Raw genomic sequence first — 26,548 nt, 5'->3', positions numbered from 1 at the left:
TTTGAGGCACATGAGACCCATGTGTGTACACTTTCCCCAACATAGATATTATTTCTATATAGGAAAAACATCCTACATGATGCCACCTTGACTGCTTTAGGCCACTGAATTATCTCCCATGACTGTGTCAAAGCCAACTATTAGCATTGACCAACAATTGAACTTTATTAGGCAAGTTATTCTCTACTGCTAGACACTCAGCAGATATGATCATGTATTAAATGATTTTTAAGTATTACCAGAACAACGAAAATGCAAAATGTACCCCACATGTGTGTTGACTGGAAGGTGGGGGGAGATGTTGAAGAGTTGAAGGAGATACAGAATAGAAAAAATGCTCTGGAATCCCAAGAGGCATCTACCCAACGCACATATTTGGCAAGGTTCCTAACAGCATATGAACTGAATAAATAAGAAATATAGTCTGCATTTCCAAGCATCACAATTCATAAATGCTAGTGAGGGACACCATGAATTTAAATATTTCTGCTTCCTTTGAGGAATTCTTTGGTAATTTGAATACATCAGAATTTCTGTTTTAACCTGCAGACATTAAAGTGATCTAATGAGGCAGGTCTGTCTAAGCTGATATATTGAAAACCTTGTGACTTAAACCAGAGAGATTTCTACCAAAGCCCAAGCCTGGCAAAGCTGTACGCTTTAAAAAACCAGAGGCTTGGGAGGGGGGAAGAGAAAGGAATATCCTTGTACTCAATGTTTGGATAAATCAGATGCAGGTGATCCTCTTCCATCAGCTATTGTTCACTGCTAACAGAGAAACCTGCTGGAATGTATTATGAGCCACCTAATTTCAGTTATCTGCAAATTTAACCATAAAAACCCCAGTATCACTGTAGCATTCCAAATTGCTAACAGCAAAATGTAACTTTGCTAGGTAGCACGATGTTCCCTTAACCACCAAGATGCTACTCTCATCTATTCATGTATTTCATGTTCATGTAAATGGAGAGAAGTTGGTCCCACCCTCACCAGGTCTCCAGCAGAAGCAAAGCCTCCTGCATCCTATGGTATTTCTCTGGTGCCCCAAGGAGGGTTGACTTCCCTATTGGTTAGTTCTCTAACCACACTCAAACATTTTTCCTGAATCTCTAAAGATGATGACTCCTGACCCCAATTAAGAGGAGGATACTTGTGGCACGACTGACATAAAATGTGAAATAAGAGCCCAACTGTTTATTGGCAGAATCTTTCTGGAGGTTTTCCTGAGCAACCAGTCGAGTGTGGTGAAATTTTTTGTAGGGGAGCTGTTAGGGCCACAGGCACCAGTTTGCAAGGGTGATTTGTTTCCGCGGGGGCAGACGTTGCACGTGTGATGCTGCAACGTCACGCGTGTAAGCATTGAGCTTTCCTCCCTAAGCCAGGCAGAAACTTCCCAGGCTTTGGGAAGGAGGCACCAGAGAAAGTTTTAGGGGACCAGCCTAATCCCCCAGGGCCACTCACCACTGGGAGCAAGGCTCCTTGGAATGGATGGGAGCTAAGCAATGTGATACTTTTGTGCTGCACACTTTCCTTTCATGGCACAAAGGGCTTGTGCAGGAAAACTTCCCAGTGAATTCTCCCCTTGCCAGTATTTTTCACCTTGCCAGTCTTTTTGGTCTTCAGGGCACATTCTTTACATGCATAAATATTGGGTTACAGGCAAATAATTTCAGATTCCATTCAAGCTATAGGACACAAACACAGTTTAATACATTGCTTTACACCCCAAATTCACAGTACATAGCCGCTGACACGCAGACAAAAGTGTATGGTTCTTGTGAAGCGTAGCAATGGTAAAATAACAATTTTGCAAATGATGTGATTTAAAAGAATCTGCTGGTTTTTCCTTTTAATATCAGAATATCAGTTTGTTAAGAGTAAAAAATGTGGATATGATCAGCAAGGATAATCACATAACCAATCCTAGGGGCTGGAATTTCTACCCTGGACAGCACCCCTTAATGTGTGTCAATTATCCTCTCTGTATATGTTTCAATTCACCTCTCCCTCATAAGATGCATGACCTTCAGTCTTATGTAAAACACAAAATGGATTCAAGGCCCAATTTGCTTATGTTTGATTTGAGACACAGGAGGCAAAACCTATCTATTGCATTTGAGAAATGTTATAAAACATGGCTTAAGCAAGATGTGTGACTTAATATTTCGACTGAAAAGCTTCCTTGTCCAGCATGAACTCCGCAAATCTCTGCTGAAGTTCTTTCTCTCGTTCCTGTTGCCGCTGAACATCTTCCTTTAGACACTGCAACAATAAAAATGGTCAGCTGATGAAAAGGCACCCGAAATAGCAGGATGCAATTTATTTATACGAGCAGAGAGTCTCAGATTATGCAACACAAGCACACATCCCATAATGTACACATAGGAGCCTTTTCCCATGATGTAACTGCACATTTATGTTAGAGAAGCTCATGCAACTCTGTGGATAGGATCAACTGTTTGAAAAAAAAGAAAAAGAAAAAAGAAGACTCCCGATGAAATGGTGAAAAGCAACACAAAATCATCTAAATAAAATGGACTAAAGTAATATACAGTGGAACCTCGGTTTATGAACACCTCGGTTTATGAATTTTCAGTTTATGAACGCCGCGGACCCATCTGGAACAGATTAATTCATTTTCCATTACTTTCAATGGGAAACTTCGCTTCAGTTTATGAACAGACTTCCGGAACCAATTACACCCATGCTTCGGGTTAAGTACGCTTCAGGTTGAGTACTCCGCGGGCCCGTCTGGAACGGATTAATCCACTTTCCATTACTTTCAATGGGAAAGTTCGCTTCAGTTTATGAACACTTCAGTTTATGAACAGTCTTCCGGAACCAATTGTGTTCATAAACCGAGGTACCACTGTACTATTTTTAAATGCTGATTTTCTACTCTACTTTTTTTTAAAAATTAATGGATGCAGCAACCTCTAATAAAATTGCATTACTTAACACAACTTTTGCCATCTTCCTTCTTTCTAGATGGCCAACAGAATGTCATGACTTTACCTCTAATCTCCTAGGAATAGCAGCATCTTCGTGTTTCTTTAATTCCTCGAATGTGCGCAATTCAAGATGAGCTTGTTCAATTTGATCCCACAAGTCATTTAATTGCTTTATGAGCCCCATCGCTCGAGACTGATAACCACCAAGCAATATCTTCAATTTTTTCTCCATCTTGGCAGCCCTCTTAGCTTCTGTAGTCATGTGACCTCTGTTAATCTATTGAAAAAAATACAGCCTGCATATTATTCAAAGAGCAAAACAGTGCTAACAGTTACATTTCTGAAATGTATTCTGTCATGAGCTGTGGAGCTGTAATTCAAGAACAGAAGGCATGTTACACTATAAAACATTTTGCCTCCAATACAGGAAAGTATAAACGAAGACTTTTCTGTTACACTGGAGGATCTGTTAGGGAGATAGTTTGGATTTAAGGGGTTTGGATGTAAGGCTCTCAGGAGTTTGAGAAGTGAGACACAACAGAAAGCAGAGGAACAAAACAACAGCAAGGGGGAAACAGAACACGACACTGGATGGGTAGCCTTAGGGTAGCTGAAAACCTTAAAGAGAAGCTGAAGTTCCCTCAACACAGAATGGTTGCTACTTGGGAGTCTGCTTGAAATTGCATCCACATGTCACTGCTTCACACAACAAGCAATTAGCATACAGTTGCTTGCCAAATGGGTGGCAGGCTCCCCTATGCTCTTCTGCATAGTGCTGCAAAAGAAGCCCTTCAAATGCCGTCAGTTGATCAAACCAGGAGAGGTATAGAATTCAGCATCTTTATTAAAATGGCACATGGACTTGATTTTTTTAAAGGCTATTTTTATGGGAAAGCATTGTGCAAAACATATCAAATAATTGGTACATATTAAGTCTTTCAGAAATTAAATAACATTTGGATATTAAAGTATTATGGTAAACCACAGATGAAACAAAATATAAAAAATTTCCAGTAGCACCTTAGAGACCAACTAAGTTTGTCATTGGTATGAGCTTTCGTGTGCATGCACACTTCTTCTGATGTGCATGCACACTTCTTCAGATACCACAAATATTTAATATTTTTTATTCTTCATTGGAGCAGCACACTGCAACTAATATACCGCCAATTTTTTGACAGTACATTTTCCACTATGTTATTTTTTCAGATTTTGTAAAATTTAAAAATATATTGTTTCATAAAATTAGTGTCATCATGAATGAACACAATTCAAAACAAACTGGGCAACTGGAACGGATACAATATCAGTGAAATCTAAAATCTAAAGTTAAATTAACTTTTTCAGATAACTCTCTCTAAGAAGGACATTTGCTTACATACACAACTCTTCAGGCATGCAAAATTAGTATTTTAACAGTTTTGTTTTGGGCCTTAATTTTGTTTCATAAAATCTGAATAATGTAAGCAAAGTGTATGCAACTATGTTGCCATCTCTCAAAATATTTATAATATTTACAAGTATTTCAGTAAGAAAAATCTCCAAGAAATTTTTGAATTTCTCTAATTATCACATTTATAATTGCTAAACTACTGAATATAACTTTTTAACCATTTACTTTTTTAATTTATGAATATTTCAGTTCAACTACTTTTGGCTGTTAGAAAAACTGTTGAGGTATTTACACAGCCTGAAAAATTAACATAGTAGCTTTGTTTACTGAATATGTCAGATAAGGGCAGTGAAAAAATTTGCAGTTCTGGAACACTCACATCACTTAACTGCTGATTTCATCCTTGCTAATTATAATTTGACCACTTTAAACTGGTCAATTAAATGGTGCAACTTTAGCTTTACTCCCTGATCACTGTAAACACCTTTTTCCACTGGAAACATTGGAAATTTTGAGGAATGCTTAAAAGAACCTCTCCTGCAAAATATGCAGTATGAGGAATTTTTATTTAAGACAATCTACAGCAGCCATCCCCAAACTTCGGCCCTCCAGATGTTTTGGACTACAATTCCCATCATCCCTGACCACTGGTTCTCTTAGCTAGGGATCATGGGAGTTGTAGGCCAAAACATCTGGAGGGCCGCAGTTTGGGGATGCCTGATCTACAGCCTTAGGAAATGATAATCACACTACTGAATCAAAGCTGGAAAGGTAGTCTAATACAACCTTCTCCAGATGCAGGAAATTTTCTTTTAAACAGTGGACAAGATATTAACAAAATTGAGAAGTTCAGTGCAAGACATTTTTACCAACTTCTTATTCCATTTAGATACCCAGCCCCTCCAGGGAATTTCTGAACACTAAAGGAATCAGAGAATTGGAAGGGACACTGGAAGGTGCAAATGCATTTGCAAAAAGGTGTTGTACAACACTGAACAGCCTGCAAACTTTAAAACATCTAAAAATAATAAATACTTCCATGCGTGAGAGGAATAAGCAAGAGGAAACTGAAATATGGTATCAAGGTTTTACTTCCTGTGATCAGTCATTTCCCCCTCCTGTCTGAGATAAGGCAAGGCTCTTCCCTGAAACAGAACCTTTGTGATTCTTTCAAAAACATACCAGTAAGACTTTCCCTAGAGAGATGGGAAGCATTCAATTTTTTACACTCAATCAATCATAATTTATTATGGTCAGAGACCAGCTCGAAAAGCACAACTGGGACAGCTTTCACAAGAATAAAATATACATTTAGAACATTGTACAACAACAGCTTAAAGCAGGCATCCCCAAACAGCGGCCCTCCAGATGTTTTGGCCTAAATCTCCCATGATCCCTAGCTAACAGGACCAGTGGAGGGCCAAACATCTGGAGGGCCAAAGTTTGGGGATGCCTACTCTAACCTTTCCCCTTGTGGAAACAGCCACTTATTTCCTGTCAAGTGTTGCTTCCCTTTCCCCTCTCCTCATTTTAACACCAAGGCAGGAGAGCATCTCAGTACTGAATATTGCCCTAGTCAATAAATAGCTTTTGGCTTGTACCTGTCTACACTAACATCAAAAAACAACTTCCTCTCCCAGGCAACTTGCTTGGTGGTCCCTTTGTGGTCCCAGGCCATTGCAAGGCTGCACCAAGGCAACTACCTAGAGAGATGCAGTTGAGGAACAAAAGGCAGAACTACTGTGTGGCATCAATGAAGGACTGTAGTATAGAGAGACATGGATTCCTAGTGAACCAACAAATGAGTTCACTAGGAAAACAGTCGAAGTCGGCCTCCATGGTGGCAGGGCCAATTTGTATGGCAGCCCAAATTTTAGGTCTTTATGTGTATATGTGTTTATCTCAGATTTTAATCTTTAAGCCAGGCATCCCTAAACTTTGGCCCTCCAGATGTTTTGGACTACAATTCCCATCTTCTCCAACCACTGGTCCTGTTAGCTAGGGATCATGGGAGTTGTAGGCCAAAACATCTGGAAGGCCACAGTTTAGGGATGCATGTTACAGATGCCTGTTTTGAATACCTATAAGGTAAAGGAAGCAACTGATATGATAAAACCCATCATAATAAAAATAAAAATATTTGGACATTGTCAATCAGCAGTATAACAGTGCCCCCAGCTTCCAGCTCCTCTAGACGGTCCAGAAGGATGTCATGGTTGATGGCATCAAAGGCTGCTGAAAGATCCAGCAGAACTAGGAAACAGCTTTCACCTTTGTCCCTAGCCCACTGGAGGTCATCGACCAGCATGGCCAAGGCACTTTCAGTCCCATGATGAGGCCTGAATCCCAACTGGAAGGGATCCAAATGGTCCGCATCCTCCAGGTATGCCTGGAGTTGTTCAGCAACCACCTGCTCAATCACCTTGCCCAAAAATGGAAGATTTGAGACTGGGCGATAGTTGGCCATATTGGCCGGGTCCAAAGACACTTTTTAAAGAAGCAGTTTAATAACCACCTCTTTCAGCAGGTCTGGAAAAGCTCCCTCACAGAGGGAAGCATTCATCACCCCACAGAGCCCATCACCTAGCCCTTCCGCTTTTATGAGCCAGGATGGGCAAGGATCAAGGAGACAGGTGGTTGGTTTCACTAGTCCAAGCAGCCTGTCCACATCCTTGGAGGTAACAGATTGGAATTGATTCCACACAACTTGACTAGACAGGACTCTAGCACTCCCCTGCCCCTGCGCTGCTCCCACGGTGGAGAATCCAGGCTTCCCTAGCACTGCATCCAACATTGCATCCAAATTCTCCTAAACAGTGAGAGAAATGGTGCTAGGGCTGCGGGGAGAAGTATGAAGTGACTACTATTAATTACATTTAAGGTCTCCAAGCAATTTACTTTTTCTTTAAAGGCATGTACACACAAACAAGCACCCTCCACCCCGAGCTGAACTCAACCGTATGCCTTTGGAAATGAAAAAAAAAATAAGTAATATTGTATACTGTGCATTTCTCATCACTCCAAGAATGATCTCTCACAGCTTACATTTGAACTTTAATAGGTAGCCTTCTCTGGACTTCAGCATGAAATGGAGTATTTATTATAGCAATTTCATACACACACACCACCTTTTTTTGATGGGTCTTTTGTGACATTGACCAAATAGTGAATCCAGCTAAGGTTATGGAATTTCCTCCCCAAATCCATATAATACCGGTAGGCACTGCACAGTCATATAAACAGAACAGTTTTATCTTTTTAAAATAGAAAATACCAACATTTTAATCAGTCTTTTAATTTGTGGGGCTGCACAACGAGAGTATTTAAGGTACCATATCATTTCCACTTACAGTAAAAATATTGAGCTGAAGAGTAAATAGGAAAGCGATTGACAGTTCATCTTTACCTGTCACCACAGAGCAATGGTGCCCTCTGCTGGCCAACATGGAGTACAAGTTCATTCTAAGACAGAACTAGACTCCTTAGCCAGGAAAATGAGCCAGCTCTTGTGCAGGAGTTGTCTTTCTTTTCTATTCTACACACAGCACTCATTCCCAAGGATGGGTCAATCAGGCCATCCTGTACCTTCCCCCTTCAGCTCCACATATTTGCCCAACAGTTTACTTGCTTTTTTGGGGTGAAACTGATGTAGCAAAGATGATCACCATATAAAGTGTGAAGTAATTTTGACATGGCACTACTGCAGATAGTAAGCTTGTGTGACACAGTGTATTGCACAGGGCTTGTAAGAATCCCCTTCTTGTACTGCATACTCGAATATATAAATATTTTACGTTAACATTGTGTTGCTCTGCCCAACTTTAAACTGACAAAATATTTTTACAGTGTATGCTGTCAATTTACATTCAACATCCAGCTCCTCAGCACACAAACATAGAAGCCAGATTTGCCAAAACAGATATGAAACACTGGAATCTATTCAATGCATCCCCTAACCGCGAAGCTTAGGCAGAAAGAACAACTACTACTTTCTTCCAGCTATTAGGAGGGCGAGATGAGGCCCACCTCTAGTCACAAAACTGAACTGAGTAACCACAGGATGAGCATTATGTTGGAGCATATCAGGATGCACTAGCATGACCAGGAAGCACCACTTCCTATTTTTGGATTCAACTTGATTTATCCAGTATATGAATGATGCCAATTAAGGCCATGTGTCACTAGATGTTTTTCTTTTTAAAAATATTTATTTTTCAGTTCTATGGAATTCCACTGAAATACCGTAGCAATACCCATGCTTCCAAATTAGGGATAAAACACAAGACAGGTCACACTGTATAATGTCAGATTAAGCCTGTTTCTCAAAAGGAAATGTATACTAACCTCAAGTCTCTTCTCTAGGGATTCAATTCTGTCTTTTTTACTGGCCAAGTTAGCTCGCGTGTAGCGATTCTGCCCAGGAAGGAACAACACCTGGCTGTAACATTCTTCCCACACTTGATTATAAGCTTCACTTGAAAGCTCTCCATGCCCCATTCCTTGCTTCACCACTTCCATTTCTTGGGCCAAGAGTTCTTCAGCCTGTTTGAAATGAGGTATTAGTTACAATTCACCTTTCTTGCTGTTCTTGAACTATAAATATAACAATTTACAGGGCAAACTTCTCCATTTGAAGAGCAGCATTTTCTATTGTTTGTATCAACACACCTTACAGTGTTACGTAAAAAACATAAATCATCAGTGGCACTTTCCCCAGTTTTCACATTGCATTTGCTGTACAGAATACAGTGGTACCTTGGTTCTCAAACGCCTTGGTACTCAAATGCCGAAAACCTGGAAGTGTTCCGGTTTTCAAACGTTTTTCAGAAGCCGAACATCCGATGCGGCTGTCGGCTATTGTTTCCGGGGCACCTACACCAATCAGAAGCTGCTCCTTGGTTTTTGAACATTTCGGAAGTCAAACGGACTTCCAGAATGGATTAAGTTTGTCACTTTTGTTATTGAGGCTTTTTCTTTTCAGTTAATTTATTTTTATGACTGTGTGGAACCCAGTCAGGTAATAATTGATTATGTGACTGTGAAAATGGATAAAAGCCCCCCCCCCATCCAAACAATCATCAGTGCAGGTAAGAAAAAAGTATTTTCATTTTTATCATCTACAATACTGTCTTATTTTATAGTACAGTACATTGATTATTAGGGACATTGTTCGGTCCCTGCTCCTGCAACCTAGCAGTTCAAAAGCATGCCAATGTGCAAGTAGATAAATAGGTACCGCTTCGGTGGGAAGGTAAACAGCGTTTCCGTGTGCTGCTCTGGTTCGCCAGAAGCAGCTTTGGCATGCTGGCCACATGACCCGGAAGCTGTACGCTGGCTCTCTTGGCCAGTAAAGCTCTCTTGGCCAGCTGAGCCAGGAGGCGCCGCATCCAGCCTCTGCCTCTTCGCCACTGGAGCCACCCTCCAGCCGCTGCCCACTTCCTCCAACACCGGCAGCAGCGCTGTCCTCCCTAAAAAACTCTGGGAAATGGGCGGTGGAGGGAGCTTTGCACCACGATGCCGGATATGCTTAAGATGGCCCTGGAAACACCATCAGTACTCCCAAAGCACCCCCAAAAGAACATTTTAGAAATTTTCCAATCAGCTTAAGAAAGAATCAAGTTAGAAAGTGTAAACCTTGCAAAATGTAGTACTATGGTAGGCAGAGAGCATAAACAATGCAGAGAAATAGGAGATATATATATACCTTTTTGATGTCTTCCTTTGAGTATTTCTCATAAGGATTGTGTTCAAGATAAGATAGGTGTTCTGTGCTACCGGGTCCAAACCCTGGGACTTTCCCCTTTTTGCCTCCTGGGAGTTCTCCATAAGGGTGATGCACAAGGTCAAAATGAAGCATGGTAATCATCTCTTTCTTAATCAGCTCTTCGCTCTTCTGTAAATCTGTTAGTGGTGGCTCTACATTTAAGGGTCTCAGGATTGTTTCATTTACCTAATCAAAACAAAAAACAAAAAACTAGCCTTTTAAGAGCAGCCACTGCTGCTAGTCATCAAACACTATATATGTGATAATCAACTGTTGCATTACATCAAGATGTGCTCTAGAGTGCCAATACACACATTAAATCCACAGAATTTGACAAAATCAGAAAATAATGTTTTATTGTCTTTATTAATTTCATTTAGCAATATAACAGCTTGGCCAGCAACCAGCTTTCCGGAATGGCTATTCTGAGAAGGAAGTGAGGGGTGGTGGACCAGTGCCCTGACTTACACTTACTACCGGCCAGCAAATCCACGTGTCTTAAATGGCATTTTCCCCACTTCTTAGGGGACAGACTTGGCTTCATTTGCTAATACTGATACTGCAGCTTACAAATATTTATTCACCATTTTACTGATAGCATTCCCTCCTCCCACCTTTAAACTTATTTCATCTTCTTCAGAATTAGGAACAACTTACTTCAGAGGGTCTTGGCAGATCTTTCTGAACTGCCTTGTGCATCCGCTTTAGTGCCTTTATACGTTCCATTTCTCGAATACTCTAGAAAGATATTTAAGGCATGAATTAGATCACGTTCATGGGAGAAGGACACAGTATGTTACACTGCTTTATAAATCTAATAATTCATTCTACCTGCTTGCGAGCATCTGCATCAGCTGCATCCTCTATGTATGTATCATCTGCATTATGATCTTCAAGTTCTTTTTCCGCATTTTCAGGTAGAACAATCTCAAAGTCATTCTTTGGAGCAGGAAGACCCCTAAGTCCTAGACGCAAATTTTCACGGGATTCTCTTTCCTGTTGAATGTTAAAGGAATTTAATACATTAAATGTTCACTTCCCTAAAAACAGCAATAAAGCAAGCAGTCATTTTACTTTTAAGCCTGCCTGGTGATTTCAACTACTCGCGGACCAGCGTCGTGTCCTTCCTTTCACACTGGGCTCAGATTTATGAAATGACTCAATTCTCAAAAGCAATGAAAGGTCTTGACAGGCAATCGTCAACAAGTCACTTTGGGATTTGAGGGTGATCACTGGGATTGCTCCAGTCTATTTCTGTGATCACAGTGGCTGCAATCACAGAACTTGAGCTGCTGCCCAAATGATGTCTACAAACGTGTGCACCCACAAAATGCCACAACTGCTTGCCTTGATGTGGTCAAGTGCTTATTCTTAACTCCAATTGCACTTCCTTAAATTAGAAAATACTGATAGAATCTACCGTGTAAAACTGAGCTGAAGAATTTGTGCTCCCACCCCCACCCTGGGCAATGTTGTCAACTCCAAAAAGCAGCTCGGTGGTGGTGGGGATTTAAGATTAGGAAAATGGGTGCAATATCTCCCCTTCGCTTGTCACTACTCTAATCAAACCTAGAGCATGCATGCTTAAAAAAAAATATTTTTTTAAAAATCAGGAAATCTAGTCAGAGACCACCTACAATTTTGTACCCATAATTATGTTTGCAAAGATTCAAACAAATTCCTATTTGTTTTCAGAAGACATAATGGTGATGGATGGATTCATCATCATTTCTGAGAGTCCCCACCTGTGAAATGCAATGGATAAAATTATGAAAATGAAAATCATTTCCTACTTACTTACCATATGTTTTGTATAGGATGGATCACTGTAATCTGCCATTCCCTCCTCAGGATTAATATTTAGTTTATCACGCAGGGGAGTTCTCCCTGGAGTCACACCTACTACCGGCTTTGGAGTCATTCCACTATGAGGAGTCAGCCCTTCAGCTCCATGGGAAGGTGTCCTAGAAAAAAATTATTTGCTCCAATATGAATGTGGTAGCACAATTTTTGTGCTCATCTTTAATTGTTTAAAGACTGCTTGCCTACAAGTCCCTGTTTTGGATTTAGAATTTATAGTCAGCAATTCATAATGGAGGAACCTGGGAGATCTGGTGTCCAATACACACACAGACACACCCTTATTAAAGTAAAAGAAAACTCAAGTGTATCTTTGCCCTTCCCCATCAGCTCAAGTAGATGACTTACCTGAATGGTGTGGAAAGCACTGTATTTGGCGTCTGAACAACTTGCCTCTGAGGTGTTACCCCAGTGAAGTCACTCTCATGGAGAGGGGTATTCAGACCACCTTTCAAAGGGGTATCAACATTTGTAAGAGCCATCAGATTCTGGGCTTCCTGCATAGTAAGATAGATAGATAGATAGATAGATAGATAGATAGATAGATAGATAGATAGATAGATAGATAGATATAGAAAAGTCAATAATCATTTTCCAAAGTAAAATTATATATATATATATATATATATATATATATATATATATATATGAATGAACCAGGGGGCTGCAGTCCCACAACCACCTCAACCTGTTCTGAAATCACTACAGGGACAGAAGGCAAAAGCTCCAGGCGCCTCTCTGCTTGAAATAGTGTTCTGCACACTCCGATCCTCACACAGATATTTAACAGATATTTTGTATAAAGTATGTTTACATTGTAAAATTAGCCAAAGCAAATTCCAAGTATGTAAATACTTGGCGAATAAATTACTATTCTCCTCCTTGCTCCACTTGCTGCCCCCTGCCATTCCTCCCACATTAACTCCCTAGAGCTTCCCCTTCCCGCTCCATGAAACTACTAAGCTCACTTTTCATCTTCCCAACCTATTTCCAAAGTTATTTCTCTCTTCTATTCTACAGCCATGCTTTGCACCCATTTTCACCTTTGCTCCCATGTCCATGCTTCCTCCCTGCATCCTTTTGCACGGCACTCTTATAAACAAATCACTCCCGTGGTAACCTCCTGAATCTTCCTCTTCCAGTATGTTTTCCTTCATCCTCAATTACTGAAATCTGTTCTCACTATACTTAAAACCTCTCCCATTTCTCAGCTACTTTATGAGCAACAAATAAGGCAGAGCCCTCAAATACTTCATACCTGCTTTGTTCACTCTTCTGCTGTTGCTTTAAACTGCCCCTTTCTCCCATTTCTCCCTTCTCACTGTCATGCCATAGACACTTGTGTTGTGCAACCTGCCTTCTATTTTGCTCCCCTCCCCCATGACTTCATGATGAAGCCCTGCAAATGCTCTAAATGTGCAATGACAGCCTTACATTTTATGTATATAGAAAGATATTCCAATGTCAAAAGATACTACCTATTAAAGGGAAGGAGGAAAAATAAGTCACTTTTTTCCTTCTGCAACTACCCGCAAACCACCAATACCAATCCAATGAGTCAAGGTGCAATTTTCAAAAAGGAACCAAATGTTGCTCAAATATCAAGTAACAAAATTGGATGAAGTTATTATTTTGCTTCTTTCAAGAATACCAAATCCATTTAGTCATACTGAATATCTAATATAATTGACTGATAAAAATGTATTCCACTAATATCCTGGGCTTTGTTCCTCTTGCAGGTAGCAGAAAGGATGGCTTGTTCAGGTTGAAACAAAAGTCTCTCTTTGAGCTTCATCTGCCATCTAGTCTTCCTACTATGCAGCCACCAGCAAGCTATGTTCCAAGCAGGGGTTGGCAGCTCCCCATTCCCAGCAAGCCATGGAACACAATGGAACAGAGGTGGAAGACCGATTACTTACTTCACTTAACTACAAGTAAAATACGAAGCTGCAAAGGATACCATTGCAATATTAAAATGAAACTATATTTAGGCTTTACCTGTAAGATCCTGTCCTGTGCTGCTGGCGTTTTAGGTGTTCTAAGAGCAATGCTATTGTTGGTAACATTGTATTCTGACAGGAGTGTGCTGGATGCAGAGTTTGTGATCCCAGATTCCTCTGCTGTTTGACGTGCAATCTCACTTGCTTGGCCAACTTTAACTACTTCTTCAAGTTCTGTATCTGAAATCTTAAGAAGAGGAGAGAAATCCATACATTGCAATGAATAGGAGAGGATTCCTAATAAACTGAGAAACACCCAACAATGAAAAGTTGTTTTAACATCAGAAACACTAGCTGTTAAAATAGTGCCATAGGGACTGCCCTTAGTCAATATACCAACAGGAAAAGGGCAGTTGCTTCAACTGGTCAAGCCAACATCACTTTTCCTCCAATTTAACTGGGGAAAGTGGTACAACCTTTGCTACTTATGCAGTGCTAAAAGCATTTCCTGAAAAACGATGTGTCTGGCACAATGAAATAGAGCTAAAAAGGATGGTGCTTCCAAGAAGAATATGCAAATGAATGGATATAAAGCTACCCTGAGAGACTCTCACATTGCAAATCTGGGATATGAAAAGGGGGCTAAAAAGTAGGAGTCCATGGGCAACATGCATCTGGGGGGAGATGCAGATTATATGTGCACATTTGAACCTTAATTTCTGAAGAGCCCCATAATTTGAGCACATCACATGCATCTGCAGTGACTTAAACAAATCACAAGGCGGTGATAGGAACAAGCAACTTACCTGAGGAGCTGGAAGCACCAGCTTGCTTCTTTTTTTCGTGAATTCTGACACACCACTAGTCTGAAGAATTGCTGATGGTAAATCAGACTCTTTTTTCCGTTTCAGCTGTTGCCTATCTTTCTTTCGCTCTCTTCCTTCCTTTTCCCTGTTAAAACAGAAGTGCCTCAATCAAGTACCAATGATTGATAATTCAATAAACAGTTCAGAAAGGCATGGGGTGCTTTAGCTATTGCAACAGCACAAGTGGGGTTTTTTAAAGTCACATCATATTGACAGACAAATAAAGTTTTGCTGTTATTTGTAAGACAACAGTATTAATTTGAAGAGAATAATGGCATCAGGGTGGTGTATAAGAAAATAAAAACTTTTAGAATCAATAAAGATCCATCATTAAAATGGCTAGTTTCTCAAGAAGATTTTAAACAACTTGAAAAGCTTGTTGGCATAAAAAGCCTTCAAGACACCTGAAAGCCAAAGTGGGGGTGCCTGCTGAAAGTGATCCACAGGATGCAATAATAATAATAATAATAATAATAATAATAATAATAATAATAATAATAATTATTTATTATTTATACCCCGCCCATCTGGCCGGGTTCCCCCAGCCACTCTGGGCGGCTTCCAACAAAATATTAAAATACAGAAATCCATCAAACATTAAAAGCTTCCCTAAACAGGGCTGCCTTGAGATGCCTTCTAAAGGTCTGGTGATTGTTGTTCTCTTTGACCTCTGGTGGGAGGGCATTCCACAAGGTGGGTGCCACTACCGAGAAGGCCCATATTTGAACCAATATGTTTGGACTGACTAACAAATGGAGCTTTTCTTCCTTTTTTTGGGCAGGGGTATTGAATGCCAACCTACCACCCTCATTGCCGATAATATTACATGCCAGACTTCTGGCTGAGGCCAGTTGGCCCTCTGAAGCACAGAAAACAACCAGTACTGTGCTGCTTGTAGCATTTTATTGTCTCTGAAGTTTATTGTAGTATGCTTTTATTACATTTTTATTCCTTTCTATTGTACAGCTCCTAGATAAATTATTTCGTAAGGTGTCTAATAAAGGGAAATATCCAGCTAGCTATACTCAGGGTAGACACATTGAATTCCATTGACTGAAGTTACAGAAGTGCACTGATTTCAATGGCTCTACCGTACTATCTACTCCCAAGTTTAACTCAGTAGGATATCAGCTATGACAAAAAAATCATTGGTGTATCTGCCCAAGAATGCTTAATTTATTGATTAAATCTGGTCTTTCATAATTATCCTTACCATTTAATCTAGAGACCTCTTTCATGTCATTCTTGCAAGTCTTAAAAATACAGTTATGATGTTAATCAGATTCCTTCTGTGAGGTTTTAGGATTAGGTGTCAAGGCTATGTCACCTTACTTATTTAAAATTAAATCTTACTACTTCTTTTTACCAACAGAGACTCCAGTAACACCAATATTGTTTCAAATCAATATGGTTAATGGTCCCACAGCCATCACAAATAGGACTGCAGGTAGAGGACCTCTAGGAATCTTTAGGTGGTAAAAAGGAGATGACATATGCCCATCAGTTAAAGAAACATGACTTTTTGCTGTACCACTCTCAAAGATAAGGAGCAGATCTGTGTGAATTACTGGGTATGCAGTAATGCCTCTGTTTAGTTCCAATGTGTTAAATATAAAATATTCTCGTTGCAAGATTTGGATTTTGTTGCATGACAACAATTCCTAAAGTAAAGGGAAAATGGGAGCAGAGCAATCAAAACATTAGAAACAAAACAATATTACAACTTAAGTTTTCAAACAGCCAACAGAGAATAGCTACATATTTTAATGATTTTCATTCCACAAAAACAATAGTTAGAAACTCGGGTTACCTATTTAAAAAGCTAAGAATTCAAATGCTAAGTCTTGTAAGAATTCACAAAAAGTAAAGATAAGCAACAGTACACAAATGGATGGAATGTGTCATACCACATACTGTTGGCAACATTATACAAGACCTTACTCTGTTCCCCTTTTGCCCCATTTAAACATAACTTTTCAGTCAAGAACCAACTTACGATCTCAGCTCCCCATCCAAGTCTTGTTGCCTTAACTTCCTAAAATCTGCATCCAGGGCCTGGTAGTTTTCTTCTGATGTGTCATAAAAACCTGCAGCAGGTTTCTTCTCAAATGGGATTTCTGCATTGTAGTCTACTCCTCTTTTCTTCTTTCTTTTCTTCTGGATCTCAATCCCTGCAGCTCGAAGTTCTCTCCTCTTCTGGAGGGCAGCAAGGCGCCTGCAAAGGTGTGACAGATTAATACAGCTGTTATTAGCTTTGCAAAATAGGTCACTTCCAGAAGAAACATTAACTGTGGTTTACTGTGTAAAATGTTTGCAGTCCATACTGGAAATTAGTTCCACGTGAGTATTCAGAGCCACTGCTGCTCCCTGTGCTTGGCAAGGTGGACGTTAGGATGACGGGGGCTGGCTCCCTGTAGGGAGTCACCCTTTCATCACTCATCAAAACTCAGTATTTGAGCTGCTTAAAGTTTATTATTTATTGTCTTTTTAATACTTAGAACAGGTAACTAGCAGCATCAATAAAACCTGGTGTCATTAATAAAAGGGAAGAGGAAAATAGGTGGGAAACACAGGAGCACTGCACTGACATTTAAGATCCCATCTCAATCGTAGCCCAATATTTATTTATTTTCCCAACATTATAGACTCCAACAGATAGAACACAAACCATGTGCCAAGCATGACTGTTATCATCTTAGGGAGAGTTGCAGAATCTAACAGTGTTTGTGCAAATCAATTAGGGGCTGCAAGGAGTAGAATTAACCATTCTATTGCCATCTTATGACAATGTAGCCATTCCATCCCTTGGACAAGCGTCCTGCCTCGACTGGAGCTCTGCCAAGAAACAGTTTTAGCTGAGTCAAGAAATACCTAGCTTCTTCCAGCTGCTTCTCTCTTGCTTTCCTTTTGGCTTTCTTTCCCTGAGTGTTAGCCAACCGAGCTCTAGCTTCAGAAAGCATCTCAAGTTCATCTGCAAAAAGAATGTACAAAGTTCACACACTCTCACCTTGCTCTATGAAATAGGTAAGAATGAAATGCTTCTCAGAAGTGGGATAATCTGTATGTTAACAGATCCCAGGTCACTTTTGCCTTCTTTGAATGTGTTCAAAACATGATTTAGGCCAACAGGAGTCTCTATTGTTATCTCTTGTATGAATACAGTGATAACATTACAACAATATTTCAAGAAAAAAAGTATTCTATTTCTATGGGTTTTTAAAAAGTGTAATCAACAAGTTTCTTCCTGTATTACTGAGGTTTCAATCCAATGCACACATATTGTTAAACTGAAGGACCATGTCCACCAACAGTTTGTATATTATGACTTTTTCTTTAACATGATACCAATAAAATTCATTTCTTCCCATCAAACTGGAGTCACTTCAAAGTTAATCATATTAATTTCCAGGCAGAACTTTTCCTTTGGGGAAAAAACTCCAGCCTGCAGACCTAATCCAGTCTGCAATACCTCTTTACATGCCCCTCAGCACTCTCTTTAAGACATGCCCTTTATCCCTTGGCCATGCCCTTTTTCCAAGTTTCACTCTGCAGTGAACTAGCCATGCAGTCAAATATCTCTTCCTGTAAGGCCAGTTTACTTCATTCCCTAAGAAGTGGAAATGAAACAAATGGTTGGCTTGCTACATTTAATCTCTGAAAGGGAATGCTTTCTCACCACACAAGAGTGATCTGGTCATGCAGGAATGATGTTTTCCATCTCTGTGCAGTTTTAGTCTGTGAGCTAGAAAAGGGGAGCTCTTTTTCTTTGCAAAGATGAAACACAAGCCAAGCGCTAGTCATGTGTAAATGTTGTGTCTGTGTTTGTGAGAGATAAATAATGTGATGTATGCTAACAGAATTCTGTGTTTGGGGGAAGATTCTTCAGCCTTGCAATAGCTGACTGAAACCAAAACAATTGATGGGCTAATGAAGGAAAGTCACAAAAGGAAAGAATTGTGCTATATAATGAATGTGTCAAGGGATGGAGTGGGGACAAATTCATAAAATCTGTTTCAAGCATACCCTCATCCATATCAATAGGGTCTGGCCTGGCTGGCTTGGTTTCTGGGTTTGGGTCAATTTCTCCGGGTTTAAGTTTTCGAGGATCATCAGCAGTTTCTTCCTCATGATCTCTTTGAGCAGCCTTATCCCTGAAAAGATAACATATAGAACAAGTGCAAAAATATGAAGTAAATATATACTGATATAAGGCATTGAATGGACTTAAGTAATCCATATCTATTGATATCAGTGGTTCTCCTCTCAGTATGACTTAGTTGGGTACAAACCATACAACCAACCCAAAGAAAATCAGGAGCACTCAGCATGGTGCCCACCAGTACTTCCTATGGCACAACCGAAAAGTCTCAGTAAACATCCCCTCAAAAATCCAGAATACAGTTCCTACTCAGTTCCTGTTTACCCACCCACTCCTACACTAAGCACGACCTCCTTAAACATGTTCACATTTCATGGGTGCCAGGACTGAACACCCATCTTTCCATCTGTTCTGAACAGAAGAGAGGTGCAAAGAGTTTGTGAGTGTGCGGGTGACTGATACAGGCGCTTTCTTACTTCATTGATGGGACAGGCATTTTGTGATGCCCTATCTTTTTCTGCTTTTTTAGAGATGACGGCCCCACAGCTGTCATTTTGTGTTTGCTGTCCATATTTGTGTTTGTGTTTGCTGCCCATGTGTTTGCTGCTGTACACAGAATGGAAGGTGGCAGGATCCCCAAGGATGTGTTCCACAGGGAGCTGGCTTCCAGTACCAGGCCTGCTGACAGACCAAAGATGTCTGCAAACATGACATGAAGGCTGGCTACATTAACCCCATCATAAGGGAATCCCTTAAAGATTATCAGAGTGCCTGGAGACAGAAAGTCATGCATCTACAGCAGTGACCAGATGAGGAATGACTGCTGAAGTAGTGCAGAGAGCACACACACTATGGTGCATCTGCAGCAGCACAACAGGACACCTTCATCTGCCCCAGCTGCAACAAAACATGTCTCTACAGCCACAGCAAGCACTGTAACCCTCCAACGGTTTGACTTCACCCCCAAAGGTACACTCCTCAATTGTCTCTGGATGCCAACAACAACTCTTAAACACCTAAAAGCTTTCTTCTGAAATCCTGAGTTAGTTCTGTAACTAGGTCTCCCAATATAAAAAACTAATTTCATTACAGAGCAGAATTACTCACAGGAGAAATTCATAGTGTTCCAAGCACTGGGCAGCTGTTCTCCCAATAATTGGTGCGATTGTCCTCCACTGGGTTGGCATAAGTTTGGCCAAATGCAACAACTTCTCCTCTTCTTCTCGTGACCATTCTGTCTTCTTGATACTTGGATCCAGCCACTCATACCTTATTCAAAATTTTAAAAATGAGAATTTTTTCAAGATACTGTTAACACAATTAAACACCTATAAATTAGCTCCACAGAGGATTTCACATAGCCTTTCTTGAATCTGTTATAGTATATAGATACATACATAAAGTAAATGACATAGTCCCAATTTTGCATCCATAAAGGTAGTATATTGGCTACTTTCAAAATATGAACTGTAATCTACACTGAAAAACTAACATGGCCCAGGCCAATTAAAAAAGATCCTAAGCCAGAGGTTTTCAACCTTTTTGAGTCCACGGCTCTCTTAACCAACTACATTCTTTTTGCAGCACCCCTGTGGGGCTCAGGAGTCCAATTATGTCACCCCTTGCCTGCAGACCTGGCAGCCTCTCACCCTCCCCTGTGGAGTGTACCCTCAGCCTCCTCTCCTCTCCCCTCTCCTTGAGAGTCCTCCAGGCAGCTGCTGCTGCTGTCCCTAGTCTCTGAGTTGCTGTCCCACTGCCAGAGAGGTGCCTCCCAGAGGCACCATTCACCTAAGGAGCTTATAGTCAGGGCTGCTGCAATAAACAGCTGTGCAAGCCTTTGAGAAGCAGAGAAGCAAGAGGGCATCAGAGGAGGTAGGGATGGAAAGAGGGACAGAGGCCACTGTTGCCCACAGGACCCCTGACCATCATTCAAGGCACCACAGGGTGCCATGGCACACTGGCTGAAAACCACTGATCTATATATCAGTTGATATGACAAAATTAGGATACATCTTCTCAAGCCCCCTACGATCCCCGTTGTGTGACAGGCGGGATGGGGGGGAAGCGGAGGATATTTTCTCCGCTTCCCCCCATCCTGCCCAATACATCGGTGATCGTAGGGGTGTTGCCGTCTCCCTGCCTGCTTCCCCGAGCCGTAGCGCATCGGAGGACAGAGCCGAAGATCGGCGGGCGCTGTTTGCCGGGGTTGACAAGCCCCACAAGCAGCGCCCACCGATCTTTGTGTGACAGGCGGTGGGGAAGGCAGGCAGGCAAGAGAGCAAGTGCCTGCCTGCCTGCCTTCCCCGCCGCCAGTCCCCCGGAGCCCATAGGAACGCATTGATTAAGTTTCAATGCATTCCTATGGGAAACCGGGACTCGCTAGACGGAAAATTCGTTACACGAATTGACCCGTGGAACGAATTAATTTCGTCTAGCGAGGCAGCACTGTATATCATTAGGATTTGGTGAAAAAATATTTAAAGGAATTGCTGCAATATATACAAACCAAAGAGCAAAGCTTATAATAAACAACGAAATAACTGGAGAAGTTAAAATCAAAGGGGTACCAGACAAGGGTGTCCCCTTTCCCCGTTATTGTTCATCCTGAGCCTGGAATATTTATTGGAAAATTTAAGAAATGACGATAAGATTAAAGGGATTAAAATAGGTAAAGAGGTCCACAAAACTAAAGCATCTGCTGACGTGATAATCACGGTAGAGGAACCAGTAGAGAGCATCCAACAGGTATTAAGGAGAATTACAGAATATGGAGAAATGGCAGGTTTTAAGATAAATATGAACAAAACCAATTATGATTTGAAATTTTTTTTAAAAGGAGGAAATTGACCAATTACTGAAGAAAGTGGGGCTAAAGGTGGTAAACAAGACGAAGTTTCTAGGAATTTGGATCACAAATAATACAAATAATTTATTTAAGGATAATTATATAAAAATACGGAAAGAAGTGAAAAAGATCTAGATATCTGGAGTAAATTAAAATTATCATTTCTAGGGAGAATTGCGGCTATTAAAATGAATATCCTTCCCAAATTTTTATTTTTATTTCAGATGATACCTATATTACCATAGGCTCAAGAACGGATATTTTAAAGCAATGGAAAAAAGATATTGTAAAGTTTATTTGGAATCATAGGTTATTTTCTGGTACCTACCATCTGGCTTTGCACTGCTTTGCTGATTTTCTGTGTAATAAAGAGGCAATACGAGACCATTGGTTTTTGCCATATTTCATTACAGCTGCTTTAAGAATTTCATCCTTAAAATGAAAAGAGATTTAAAAAGTATTAGTCATTACAACAATACCCTATGCAAAAAAAGGGAAGGCAAGTGTCAGAGGGTCGTCGTGGCTACTCTAGAGTAACTCCGCCTGATCCCAGTTTGTCTTCAAAGACGTTTATTGTGCTATTTATTTACAGTGTAGAGACAGCTTAAAACATGACCTCTCATCCCGAATCAGAATCCGGCAATGACTTACGTCTGTTCCTACGCCAGCAAAGTAGTCGGGGCACCACAAAACGCCCCCCTTGACCTATGTTGCAGCGCTCTCCTTACTTCTTGCGCCGGAAGGAGTGATGCCCTTTCAGTTTCCTCCCTGAGCGGTCGGTGCCCTGGCTCTGCAACATCCCTGAGCATCTGCCTGCATCCCTCCGCCCCAGAGCTTTCCCATTGTTACTCCCTCCGATTTCTCTCCTCCTCAGAGTCTCTCCCTCCCCCTCTGGCTGCTTCAGAACCACTGGTGCTCTCTGTACTTGACGAGGTGGACGTCAGGATGATGGGGGCTGGCTCCCTGTAGGGTGTCACCCTTACATCCAGCTTTTTTCATCCCAACCATGATGTTAAAAGAATGCATCCCAGGGGGGAAATGTTTACTGCAGCTACAAGAGTAGGCACACCTCACTCAGGTTGTGTAAGAGAATTCCATCACAACACTGCACAAACAGCTAAAGACAAGATAAATTCCAGTATTTGGGGTTTTTTTTATTGAAGACTAATGACTGTGTGTCCAGGTACTGCACACATGGTTTTAGTATGCCAAAGGTTGCAAAACTGACTAAAGCATAGGAAAAATGGAAAGTTGTGTTTTAAATGTCCCAGGAGTGCCATAGCCTGCTTACTATGACTTCTGTTGGAGATTTATTCCCCGTGTCTGCAGTCTTGGGATTGTTGTCTATCACAGGACAGTGTATGTTTTCATTCCACAGTGTGGGAAGTGACGGAAACAGGATGTGTTGGTAATACAGTACTGTGTTCCATGAAGTGGGACTATTGTCCTTTGTTCCTCTTTGATCCTACTCTGTTCCTACTCCATGATAGGAGGACACTCCTAACAAGCAGCCCTGAAGGCAGCCCTGTTTAGGGAGGCTTTTAATGTTTAATAGATTATTTCATTTCATTTTTCTGTTGGAAGCCGCCCAGAGTGACTGGGGAAACCCAGCCAGATGGGCGGGGTATAAATAATACATTATTATTATTATTATTAACAAGTAGAAGGTTCATGCACTTATCTGTGCCTACAAATATGGGGCCTGGTTAGGATGTTGTTGTGTTCAACTCTCTGTGACCCCATGAGCCAGAGCATGCCTTGGGAACTCTTTCTTCTCAAACCTTCTCCTTTTTTATGTCCATGGAGTTTTCTTGGCAAAATAATGGAGTTCCTTCTCCATGTTTAGGATGTACACACACTATTTCTCCCCTGCTAGAGGACTTCATGTAACAGCTTCTCATTCTGCATATGGAGAGGTTTAAAAGACAATAGTACCATCCTATATATCAGGCATGGGAACCTTTGGCTCCCCAGATGTTGAACTGCAACTCCCGTCAGCTGCAACAAGCATCATCACCAGCCAGGGATGATGGGAGTTGCTGTTCAGCAACATCTGAAAGAATTGCCGAAGAATTGATGCTTTTGAATTATGGTGTTGGGGGAGACTCTTGAGAAGATCAAACCTGTCCATTCTGAAGGAAATCAGCCCTGAGTGCTCACTAGAAGGACAGATCCTGAAGCTGAGGCTCCAATACTTTGGTCACCTCATGAGAAGAGAAGACTTCCTGGAAAAGACCCTGATGTTGGGAAAGATTGAGGGCACGAGGAGAAGGGGACGACAGAGGACGAGATGGTTGGACAGTGTTCTCGAAGCTACAAACATGAGTCTAACCCAGGGGTGTCAAACTCAAATTCATCGGGGGCCGCATCAGCAGTTTGGTCACCCTCAAAGGGCCGGTTGTATCTGTAGGACTATGTGTCCACTCTTTATTATCATAAATTATTGTCACTGCATTCAATTATTACTGTTTTTTGTAATAATGTAAGTAATAACTAGCTCTGAAAGCAGAAACATAGTCAGAATAATGGCAAGTAGATATTCAAATGTACAATTATTGTACAATTTATTGAAAAATGATTTTTGGTAACTGCACTGGGTGGTGGAGGCTCGCTCGCTAGGGTTTCATGCAGGACCTTTGCAGAGCTACTAGTACCTGGAGATGCTGGGGTCCTTCTGCATGCAGGACAGATGTTCTGCCAGTGAGCCACCACCCTTCACCAAAGGGACTGGCTGAGGTTGACTCACTGGAGCTGCTCTCCTGGTTCCAGGGTTTAAGGGCCAGAATCCTCCTCCTCCTCCTCTTCCACGCGGCGCTGCTGGGTGCTTTGTCTGTGCTGCAGCAGCAGCAGCAGCAGCCGTTTCCAGGCACTGAGCCGTGGCAGGAGGAGGAGGATTCAAAGTGCTACAGAGCACTGCTGCGTCGCAGAGGCTCGGGACTCTCCGTGCGGCGCTGCTCCAGCCGCCTTTCTACCCCCCCCCCAGCTGTTTGTCGGCGCTTTGTCGGCGCAGCGCTTCAGCAGCAAGGTCCCGCTGCTGGGTCCCGCTGGCTGGGGCGCTCAGCGGGCCACATGATGAGGTCTGGCGGGCCGGATTTGGCCCCCGGGCCTTGTGTTTGACACCCATGGTCTAACCAAACTGCAGGAGGCTGTGGAAGACAGGAGGGCCTGGTGTGCTCTGTGTCCATGGGGTCATGAAGAGTCGGACACGACTAAACAACTAAACAACATCTGAAAAGCCAAATGTTCACTGTACCTGACACATGCCTTAAAAGCTGATCCCCAGCCATCACCATCCAGTTCTTTCTACCCTTTGACAAATACATTTTAAATTGCTGCCAGTCACTCCAGGACCTCAGGGTGAAGGGCAGGCATCCAAACGAAACAATGGAAAGCAAAATCCAACAAAGGAAAAGTCTTGTCCGCAAAGCCCATATAGAAACTTTGCAGTCTGGGGCGCTAAGATCTTCCCTGGTGGAAAAATTGTTCCAACGGGAGGAGGGGGTGTGCCAGCTACTACTCCCCTGGAGCTTTCACAGCAAGAGCAGAAAAAGTAGGTGGGAGGCTGCTACAGACACTAACATTTATTATTATTTATTGATCGGATAAGACTGTGCCTCTTGCAACCTTTGCATTGCTTCCTTCTTTTTTAAAGAAATATTATTATTTTAACGTTTATTAGGCGCCATTGCCTCCTACAGAGACAGACGGACACACACACAGAGAGCGCGCTGCTGGTGCGCAGGCGCCGTAGCCGTTGGCGCAGGCGCAATGCTCTCCACCCGCTCGCCTCAGAGGGGCCTCCAGAGACCGAAAGAGACCGACGGCAAACAGGGCCGGGGGTGAGGAGGGGCGAAGCGACGGGAGTTGTGCCACCTACCTCCGTGTTTCGCCAAACTCCCCCCTTGATCATGATCCGCGGCATCTTGGCGGGAGGAGGATAAACTGCAAACAGCGGAGAAGAAGACGCACGTCAGGTCCCGGCCCCTCTGCGCGAGGCGGTTGCAGGAGGGCACTGCGCAGGCGCAGCCTTTTACTAGCGGAACGCCTTCTGCGAGCGGGATCGAACTACCGCTTCTGATTGGAGGAGGAGGAGGAAGGAGGCGGTACTCTCTTGTGTTTCCATCGGCGCTTGCGGCGGGGCGTTCCTTCGCGCGCGAGGGTGGGGGTGCGCATGCGCCTTTGAAGCCGGTCCGCTCTGGAGGCAGGAAGCTTCCGGTTTCCTTGAAAGCGTTTTCCAAAGCGGAAGTGAGAGTTGTCCATAGATTATTATAGAGCGAGCAACTTCTGGAATTTCAGGGTCGGGTTATATTTAGGATCTTCCTATCCAGGGGCCATAGGAGCAGATTCCGTGGGGATAAGGCCTCTTCCCCCCCTCCCCATATTTGAGGGGGGCGCCCTCCCTGTGGAACGCCCCCCCGTCAGGTGCCAAGGAGATGAACAACTACACAACTTTTAGGCAGCCTTTTAACGTGTGATGCTTTATTATATTTTTATATATGGGAAACCCAGTCAGATGGGCGGGGTAAAAAATAAAAATAATAATATTATTATTATTATTACCATCATCATAATTGCTATTCAATGAGTGTGTGTGCTCAGTTATGCGGCGCAGGGCTCACCTTCCCCCCCCCTCCATGTTTTATTCAAGGTGGCACCCTTATTTCATAGGGGTGGGGAAATTAAGATGTGTGTTTCATTTTCCCAATACAGTTCCCCAATACAGTTCTCTTTCTCATGGACATAAATCTAACATCAGGAATCACAAGACAGAGAAATCAGTAGGAGAACACTTCAATCTCCCAGAACATTCTATACAAGATCTCAAAGTAG

At 41.9% G+C, this 26,548-nt stretch overlaps 1 protein-coding gene across 1 annotated transcript; it reads right to left on the bottom strand.

The window, feature by feature from the left end:
- Positions 1-271: 271 nt before the first annotated feature.
- Positions 272-25,745, bottom strand: CDC5L (cell division cycle 5 like). The gene is made up of 16 exons (XM_035110298.2): positions 25,596-25,745; positions 22,047-22,150; positions 19,981-20,142; positions 18,798-18,925; positions 17,646-17,745; positions 16,771-16,989; positions 14,715-14,859; positions 13,967-14,155; positions 12,317-12,465; positions 11,910-12,072; positions 10,940-11,104; positions 10,766-10,846; positions 10,049-10,294; positions 8,689-8,886; positions 3,016-3,228; positions 272-2,262 (listed from the first exon to the last, which is right to left on the bottom strand). Exons 1-16 carry the CDS (start codon positions 25,638-25,640, stop codon positions 2,158-2,160), a joined length of 2,412 nt encoding a protein of 803 aa, XP_034966189.1. The 5' UTR covers positions 25,641-25,745; the 3' UTR covers positions 272-2,157.
- Between the last annotated feature and the right edge of the window lie 803 nt (positions 25,746-26,548).

This window comes from Zootoca vivipara, chromosome 3 (assembly GCF_963506605.1).
Source record: "Zootoca vivipara chromosome 3, rZooViv1.1, whole genome shotgun sequence".
NCBI lineage: Eukaryota > Metazoa > Chordata > Lepidosauria > Squamata > Lacertidae > Zootoca > Zootoca vivipara.
The sequence above is the reverse complement of the archived record's forward strand: the minus strand, read 5'-3'. Positions and strand labels throughout refer to the sequence as shown.